A 9773-nucleotide genomic window follows, 5' to 3' on the forward strand; every position below is an offset into this window, starting at 1 on the left:
GATAAAGATTAAACGATAAACAATATATTAAGTTAATGTGGCAAACTAGCCCAAAAGGAATACAAAAACAGGCACGACCAAGTGGGAAGAGCAGTACACTTGAAATTGTGCTATAACTGCATCTCGAACGTGCAGACAAATGGTACAAGCATAAGCCAGCAACAGTAACTGAAAACGAGAATCACAAAATCCTATGGAACATGGACATACAAACGGATAACCCCATCCAAGCAAGAAGACCGGATGTCGTAATAATTAACAAGATAGAAAAGTCCTACCAAATCGTAGACTTTGCTGTTCCAACTGACCACAGGACAAATATCAAAGAAAAGAAGAAACGGAACAAATATACAAAGCTAGTAAAAGAACTGAAAGGGATATGGATGATAAAAACATCAAGATAGTACTTAGAATAGTAGGAGCACTAGGAACAATTCCGAAAAACTTTGAAAAAAGAATGGGAGAAATTGGAATCAGATTAATGACTGGGGAGATACAACGAATAACAATAATGAAAACAGCTGAAATATTAAGGAAAACTCTTGAATGCGGGGACTAATACACATGAGCCACACGAACGAACCAGACGAACTCCTGCAGAGACAAAGCATAAAGAAGCATTGCATGGAACAAAGAACATTGAACACGCATATCTATAAGTTCTCTATCCCCTGCCTCATCCTTTCTCCATCCTCTCCCATTACCCAATCACCGCCCCCCCCACGAGAGAATTGTGCCAAATAGCCGAGAAGGGTCCAGGAGGATGGAAAGACCGAAGAGAGCACTGGCCAGACCTCCGCTGGACAAGTGTGAAGAGAACTGGGACCTTGGGGAGGATTACTGCCACTCAACTTCCAGTGGAGACTAATGGCCGCTGCTAGCGAGAAATCGATGATAATAAACACAGCCAGAAACTTAAGCCAGAATATGCGAATGGAATTAGGCATGGAAATGTGCGCACTGCTGATCATGAGAAGGGAAAAACTGGAAGTAATGGAAGGTATGAAACTCCCCAATCAAACGGGGATGAGGGCAGTAGGTGAACATGATAGCTACAAATATTTGGGCGTTCTGGAAGATTACACTATCAAAGCAACAGCAATAAAAGAGAAAATTGGAAAGGAATACCCTAGAAGAACAAGGAAACTCCTCAAAACTAAACTATATAGTAGAAACCTAATTACAGGTATAAACACATGGGCGGTGTCACTAAGTAAGATACTCTACACCATTTATAAGTTGGACTAAAGAAATAGTGAGGCGTTTCGACCAGAAGACCAGGAAACTTATGACTATGCACAAAGCACTACACCGAAAGAGGGCAGGTTTGTATAGAATACAAACTATCCCTCTTTCGGTGTAGTGCTATGTAAATGACACAAGAAAATAATTAGAAAAATAAATAAATCAGAACACCCAAAGAATAATTACTGCAGCAAACGACACTGAAAAACAAATAAGACAGAAACAGAAGAAACGTGGGATAAGACGAGAAAAGAAAAATGGGAAGATAAACAACTACACAGACAATTCACAAGGATGACAAACGATGAGACTAACGAAAACACTTGGACATAGCAACGAAAAGGAAAATAAACAGAGAAACTGAATCCCTAATAACAGCTGCACAAGATAACGCGATTAGAACTAACCACATAAAAGAAAAGATCAAGACATAAGAAAACAGCAAATGCGGACTCTGCAGGCAAAGAGCCGAAACAATAAAACACATAATAAGTGAGTGCAGCAAACTAGCCCAAAAAGAATATCATAATTAACACGATCAAGTGGGGAAGACAGTATACTGAGAATTATGCAGACAACTGAATCTTGAACATCCAGACAAACTGACAGCAGTACTTGAAAATGAAAGTCACAAACTCATATGGGACATGGATCTACAAACGCAAAAATCCATCCAATCAAGGACACCGGATATCATACTAGTAAACTAGGAGGAAGAGACCTGTCAGATTGTAGATTTTTATGTTTTAGCAGACCACAAAATGAAGATCAAGGGGGCGAAAAAGCGGAGCAAATACATTGAACTGACCAGAGACTTCAAAGGAATCTGGAAGATGGAGAAAGTTAGGATAACACCAAAAATAGTAAGAGCGCTAGGAAGAATACTAAGAAACTTTGAAAAGAGAATGGGAGAGATTAGAATCAGAGGGATGACTGTCAAAATACAACAGATAACAGTAATGAAAACTGCTGAAATATTAAGGAACCCCCTTGAATGCGGAGACTAATACACCTGACCTACAGGCACAAACCGGACATACAGAAAAAGCTAAAAATGTAAAACACAAAAGAATATCACATATTTGTAAGTAATTTACCTCCGATTTTTTTAGTGTGTCATCAAAACCTGACGCCATACTAAATAAGCGAAGGAGGAGGTCAAGGAAGATTTTAAAAAAAAGACCAAGGAGACAAAGCACTAGTCAGACCTCTGCTGGATGATTGCAAAGAGAACTGGGATCTTGGGGAGTTGGCTTTTTCCCACCCAAATTCCAGTGAAGACCAATGGTTGCCGCCAGCGAGAAATCAATGATAATTATCATTGATTATAATCGGCTGTTATGATAACGCAAACCCATCTGCAATGGTTATCAAAAGAGGGATGTACTGGAAACCTTGGAAGACTTGTTATCACTCAGACTCCAGATAATTTTACAAGTTGTTCTCAAAGAGCAATCTTTGATGATGGCCTGTGTGACTATTTCTAGTGAAGAAGAAGAAGAAGAAGAACAACAACAACAACAACAACAACAATAATAATAATAATAATAATAATAATAACAATGATGATGATGATGATAATAATAATAATAATAATAATAATAATAATAATAATAATGGACATACAGACGGACAAACCCATCCAAGCAAGAAGACCAGATGTTGTAATAATTAACAAGAAAGAGAAACCCTGTCAAATCGTAGACAGCTGACCATAGGGTGAGTTTGACAGAAAAGGAGAAACGAAGCAAATACACAGAGCTAGTCAGAGAGTTAAAAGGGATTTGGATGATGAAGAAAATCAAAATAGTACCGATAATAATAGGAGCACTAAGAATAATTCCGAAAAACTTTGAAAAAAGAATGGCAAAAATTGGAATCAGAGGAATAGCTGCAAAAATACAACGCATAACGATAATGAAAACGGCTGAAATATTAAGGAAACCCCTAGTATGCGGAGAATAACACAAGTCAATATAACAAAGAAGCGTTACAGGGAATGAAGAACGCCGAAGCTGTATATCTACAAGTTCTACACCACCATCATGCATCCCCCCCATTGTTTCATCACCGTTTCCCCCCAATAGAAAAGTGATACCAAAGAGCCGAGAAGGGTCAAGGAGGATGGAAAGCCCGAGGAGAGAGCGCTGGCCAGACCTCCACTTGACAAACGCAAAGAGAACTGGGATCTTGGGGAGGCTTAGTGCCACTCAAATTCCAGTATAGACCAATGGCCACTGCCAGAGAGAAATCAATGGTAAGAGGCTGTTGCGATGACGCAAATTTATTTGTAAATGCTATCGAAGGAGGTGGAGAGAACTGGACGTCTGGGGAGACTTGTTGTCACTCAGCTTCCAGAGAACACCATAGGTCTCTAATCAGATCGATTGTTGATTCGTGTGAAAGCTCCATGTGAGACAATAATAATAATAACTAGCAAGATCTGTAGAAATTCCACAGCAGCATCTTTCATATATAACATATTGCTGCTGGACATTCTATGAGCGTTCAGCGTGAATGAAGACACCATCATATCATTCTAGCCTTTTTGTTAAAATTGTATCGTCCCCCCTTACTAAAATAATTACTTTGATATATTGTCTGGGATGATGATTTCATTACAAATGCACCAATCAATTAACTCACACTTCATCATTTTTCATAAATCTTGGATACCTTACTAATTTCGACAATAATTTTTCATAATTTTAACCCACATTATTGCCCAACCTTACTAAAATAATAACTTTGATATATTATCAAAATTATAATAAAATAATGATGTAATGCTTAGTGCGTCAACGGTTTCAGCTGTTTCCGGGACTGATTTCATATCCCCCCACCCACTGTTAAAAATATACATAAAATAAAGTAATGTTTAAATCGTAAACAGTTTCAGCCATTTCCGGGACTGACTTCATACCCTCCACTTCACTGTTAAAAATATACTTGAAATAAAGTACTGTTTAAATCATAGCAGCTTTTCGAAATTAACACTGTTAGTGATTAGGCAACCATTACTTCAACATGAATTTCTAAGTGTAGTATCAGTCTCAGCATTCCAGTTAATTTGATAATTATATATATATTCGAGAGAATTGTGTTATTTGTTCACCTACAGAATAACTAATAAAAGCAATTATTTCTTAACAACTTTTGTATGTACCAGAAAGATAAAATCCTAAATTTTATAGAATAAAAACAAAATAATATAAAACAATATATGGAATTGTTAATCGAATTTGAAATTTTAATTTATATCCTAAAAAATCAATGGACACTTTTTTCACACTCATATTAAATATTTTTTAATGTTTTAAAATCAAACTATTTTTATGCCTAAATAAAAATTGAGAACATTTGTTATAAGAATATGTAAAGTTAAAGTTATGAATAAAAAAAGCAAAGAAATAATTACATCTTTAATGTAATTAATTTTATTTTGTTTCGATAGACAAATAATAGAATTATTTCTGTTTATTAAACAAATAAGAAAATAGAAAATTAAATAAAACCAATAACAACTATTATGAACCAATGTCAAATCACTTGCACATATTTTTTAAATATAAAAAAAATACTATCAACATGCCCCCCTTTTTTATTATGAAATAAAAAAGCCTATTTGAAACAGTAAACAGGTCTTTTTTTAGTTTGGGGAAATTTTTGCAATGTAAATCGTTTAATTGATCTGTCAAAGATACAGAGTTACTTTAAAAGAAAGACAGATAAATATTAAACGACCGTCATTTGGAAGAAAAAAAATGTAAGCGTGACACACAAAATAACACACACTATCGCATTGATATATAAAGTATATAGAAGATAGCCGATTCCGTGTAAATTACATGAAATGATATTTTCAATACTAATTATCTTGCACCTTACTTGTACATGTTTGGATAAAATGTGATGAGATTTGAGTTGTCTATATAATTTAAAAATGAACAATACATGAAATAATTTACAAAACTTCTTTATATACAATATTTCAAGTGAAGGTTGTTCATCTCTGGCCATGAGTAGATTTATTCCGAGGACAAATTTTCACTTTTACACTGTTCATAGACCTTGCTCGTGAGAAGGTTACATAAAGTTGTTCATGAGTAAAGCAAGGTTGTGGTAGGTAGATCCCAACTTTATCGAATGTCTGTCCTTGAGCTTTATTAATTGAATATGATAGGCGGACGGGAAATTGAATCCTGTGCTGAACAAATGGAATATTTGCGTCACTGGGATTAAGTTTAATTCTTGGAATTAAAACTCGTGCCTGAGCATTAAAGCCACTTATGATTGAAGCAAGAATACTGTCGTTATGAAGCTCCAATACTTCTAAACGTGTTCCATTGCATAGTCCTTGCGTGAATGACAGGTTGCTAAGCAGCATAATAATAGATCCAACTTTGAGATTGAGACGATGAGGAGGCATCCCCAAAGGCGTAAGTGAAATTATGAATTCCATCGGATAATTATTAGCTTCCATTTCATTGCCTGTTGATACTGAATCTGTACTTAGATATGTTTTGCTCTCAGTTGGTTGTCTTCGTAGAATATCTTCATTAACTTCCAAACAATCTGCATTTTTGGGTGACAAAATAACTCTACTTTTCATTTCGTCTTGTGTACAATTATCAAATATGTCTGAGACTAAAGAGTCATTGCATACACATTGTTCTGGAATATCGACGTGTCAAGTTAACTATGAACTCGACCATTACCAATTTGTAATAGCCATTGTGAGAAAACTTGTTCATTTTCATTAGTCCTCATATTCTGAGAGAGCTTCAGTTGATGAAAATGGTGTCACATGAAAATGGTGAGACTTCTTTATGCATACATCCAATACTGCAGCAGGTGGAGCTCTAGGAACCACAGGCAGCATTTGCCTGAAGTCTCCTCCTAATATGATGACTTTACCACCAAATATACTATTATTTTTCATAATATCCTGTAAACAATTATCAATGGCATTCAATGCATATCGAGGGATCATTGACACTTCGTCAATAATGAAAATTTTCACCTGCCTGAGAATATTTGCTTGGTAAGAATTATGTGAAATATTGCATGCAAATGTCTCAGTCAAAGGAAATTTAAAGATACTGTGAAGCGTTTTTCCATTTTTCAATAAAGTTGCTGCAATACCTGTCCAAGAAGTACTAACAACCACATTTTGAGCCATCAGGTAATCATGAATCATATTAAATAGAAAAGTTTTACCAGAACCGCCGGGTGCATCCAGATATACGGTCGGTGCTTAGTCTCTAATCCTCTATCTATTGCACTTACCGTGTAAATGACACTATCAAAAACATTTCTTTGCTCAATATTTAGTACTTCAGGATTAACTTCTTGAATTTTTTCCACATATTGAATGACAGGAAAGCCATCGATTGGTTCTGGCAGACCAAGCATCGCACAATTTATGCCATTTTCATTCAGAATCATGCAGAGCGATATTTTCTGCAATATTATTATATTGGCGTAAAAGATTATCTATTATAAAGTGTTTCTTACCCGTCCATAATTGTAATTGTGGTGTATTGAATAAACACATCATTGCAAACATGTTAAGAAGCTACCGTGGCATTTGGTATACAGCTGCCTCACTCAAAGCCATCTGTAGTTCGTTGTCATCTTCAAGCAGTTGTAATCGAATACAGGCATCCTTAAAGGTCGGCAATTCTTCACCTCCTACAGTTTTCAAGTCATCAAAAGAAGTTGTACCTGGTACATGAAGAAGAAGCATCCTTAAATGGAATTTCTTGTTACAATCTGGCGGTGACGTTGTCTTCTGGTCCAGGTGTTACTTTGCTTATCAAATACATAATATTCAAGGATATCAATATAAAGGTGGGCTCTTGCATCCACGTCACTTTGGTTACGTTTGAACCATGCAGTTGCGTGTCGCGTTCTTCTGCGTGAGCAGCAGCCTGTCTTTGTTCACCTGGCCTGTAATAATCTTGTTGCTCATCAGGTAAATGGAGCGCCAGTCGATAAACTCTGTGACTGTCTATGCATTTTATATTCTAACAAACGCCAAAATGTTTCAGGCGGGGATACGTATCTACACGAAATATATTGCTTAATTCCATTATATTCATCTTCATTAGTTTCATTGTTATTTATATTTATTTCCATCATTGCGCAATCGTTCTTTATAGACATATTTGAAAAGATATTTCACACTTTTTACCGAGATACACATTTCTACATTAATGTGAGCACCATATTTTCTGAGTAAATATTTATAATATGGTACTACAAACCTGCAGTCAACCTCATGGGCACCCACTCTAACAGAATCTCCATTATTTCTGCGTCTTTATAGGGGATATCCAGAAGCATTTGTAATAGTCTCCTCCTGATACGACATAGGAAATTTCTTCTGACACTCTCCCTCTACCATACAGATTGAGTTGGGATTAAATGTACCGAAGGGTCTATGAATCATGAGTTTTTTCACTAATTGTCTCAATTCTGGATAATGTTCTGATGGTAATTCAGCTGAAACAATATTATCAATTTGTTTTTTTGTTTTTTGTTCTAATTTTATCTTCTGCAGCATGATTGCCATGTGACAATGTGGGAAATTCTTTGAAATGTTTTTTTTTAAACTCGTGCCAACAAATCAGGTCTAATCTATGCAGTTTCATGCGGCTATAAGTTTTCGATTACTTCTGGGCATTTTGGATTGTAAGTATATGTTATGAATAATCAGGCCTTCCATATTTGCAAACTATTGCCATTGCGTCTTGATAGCATTGTTACATATTTCGTGGGCTCTCTGTGAAGGATGATGGTAAAATGACAGGTATTCCAGGATCTTCAGTTTCATTATGTCTTGCAAGGTGATCCATCAAGCCAAGAATACATTGCAACTCTTAGTTGTGCTTGATTTTCTGCAATGAATTTCAAACGACAACCTTCTACTTTAACATAAGCATCAACTATGCATTGCTGAAATAGTTTTCCACCACTGTGTATTGGACTGAAGCCATCTCTTATCGATAGACGATATGCATAAAATTCCTGCATGGAAACCTTGTTACGAACTCTAGTTTTCCTATTTTCTACATGGGGAATGCTTATATGCCATCCAAATTCACCATGAGGAAAGTGAAGAGGGTAAATCATTGCATTAAGATGGCAAGAGAGGTAAGATATCCTCTCCCTCTGTTGTCTTTCTGGGTACACTATAATATCACGATGGACAGGAGGTGTTCTATTATCACCGACAAATATTACTGCAACTTCATCATTTGTTGGATTATTCACATCAGGGCCGGCAATAAACTGCATGGTTATTTTTCTGGGAGGAACATTTTGTAATGTAGCCCTCTGTTGCTCTCCAAGTTCGACAGGTCTCATGTTTTTATATGCCCTTACATACGGATTATCAACCATTGCTTGAGATATTTTTTCGAAAACTGAATCAGAATTTTGATTAGCATTTAACCTCAGATTTAATGCTTCATTTGTCTCAATTATATAGAGCTGTCCATATTTTCTTTCTTCATTTTCATTTGGATTTAAATTTGTTGCATAATGACATATTTGTCCTTGCAATCGAAAACAATATGGACCACGTCCTGGGGGTGGCTTTACTTCAGCACCGAAAGAAGCAAAGGCAAAGGAGGGGTTATAATTTCTAATGTTTTTTCTAAAGTTGGTTGAATCCCTGTCATTTCCTTCAAACAATTCTCTTAGAATGACCGGATATAGCAGGGGCTCAAGTGAAACTTTTCATTATGACAGCAATTCAGAGACTCTCCCTGGAATCGGAGAGCCTGGCAGTGTTCACAAATAACATTCATTGGGCCAATATAGAATCTATCAGGATTTATAAATTGAACACCATTTGCATTATTTCTTCCTATGTTATTTCTAGTTCTCCTATTTTCAAGATTCATTAGTCGTTCTCCTTCAGTCATGCCATTTCTTCTAACTCTCATATGTTGTCTGTTGATGCTTCGTTGCTCTTGTCTTTCTTCTTCATCCTTTGCATATCTTCTTGTTCGCAACCGTTCTCTTGCTTGAGTGTTATACAATTCTCTTTTTTCTTCATTCATTTTAGTCATTCTTCTCTGCATTATTTCTCTACTACGATTATTATATGCATTTCTCTCCTCGCTCATTTGACTCCTTGTTCTTCGTATTTGTTCTCTGTTTCTATTTCGTTAGACTTGTCTTTCATCCGCTGTGAACTGATTCCGCCTCCTATTTTGCGGTTCTCTGGCTGCCTGTCTTCGTTGCCTTCCTGGTTCGTCCATATTGAAGATAAACAACCACGGTAGGCGAAAATTATTACAACAAACTTCAGCAGGAAATGGTAATAAGTGTGATAAGTATCTAGCGTAAAAATAATTCTTCTGTCAGCAAAAATTTTTAATTTAATCAAAGTCCGTGAAGCAAATCCAAGATGACCGTAATTGTCTGCTCAAAAAAACCGTCAAAACGATTACCTAAGAAAAAATGAATCGCTGGAACATGAAATAAAAAAACGCACGATCCAAAATTGAAAGTTT

At 36.0% G+C, this 9773-nt stretch overlaps 2 protein-coding genes across 2 annotated transcripts; both read right to left on the reverse strand.

Annotated features, from left to right (window-relative positions):
• Positions 1-5251: 5251 nt before the first annotated feature.
• On the reverse strand, positions 5252-5857 carry LOC145247820 (ATP-dependent DNA helicase PIF1-like). The gene has a single exon (XM_080109449.1). The coding sequence runs from the start codon at positions 5855-5857 to the stop codon at positions 5252-5254; it is 606 nt and encodes a 201-aa protein (XP_079965575.1).
• Positions 5858-8082: 2225 nt separating this feature from the next.
• LOC145247821 (uncharacterized) lies at positions 8083-8616 on the reverse strand. The gene has a single exon (XM_080109450.1). It carries the CDS (start codon positions 8614-8616, stop codon positions 8083-8085), a length of 534 nt encoding a protein of 177 aa, XP_079965576.1.
• Between the last annotated feature and the right edge of the window lie 1157 nt (positions 8617-9773).

The sequence above is a fragment of the Euprymna scolopes genome, chromosome 26 (assembly GCF_053919585.1).
Source record: "Euprymna scolopes isolate OS-2025 chromosome 26, ASM5391958v1, whole genome shotgun sequence".
Taxonomy (NCBI): domain Eukaryota; kingdom Metazoa; phylum Mollusca; class Cephalopoda; order Sepiida; family Sepiolidae; genus Euprymna; species Euprymna scolopes.

What these genes read in the sequence shown, in the direction of transcription:
- LOC145247820 (XM_080109449.1), bottom strand. Translation starts at nt 5,857, where the DNA reads ATGAAAAGTAGAGTTATTTTGTCACCCAAAAATGCAGATTGTTTGGAA.
- LOC145247821 (XM_080109450.1), bottom strand. Translation starts at nt 8,616, where the DNA reads ATGAGACCTGTCGAACTTGGAGAGCAACAGAGGGCTACATTACAAAAT.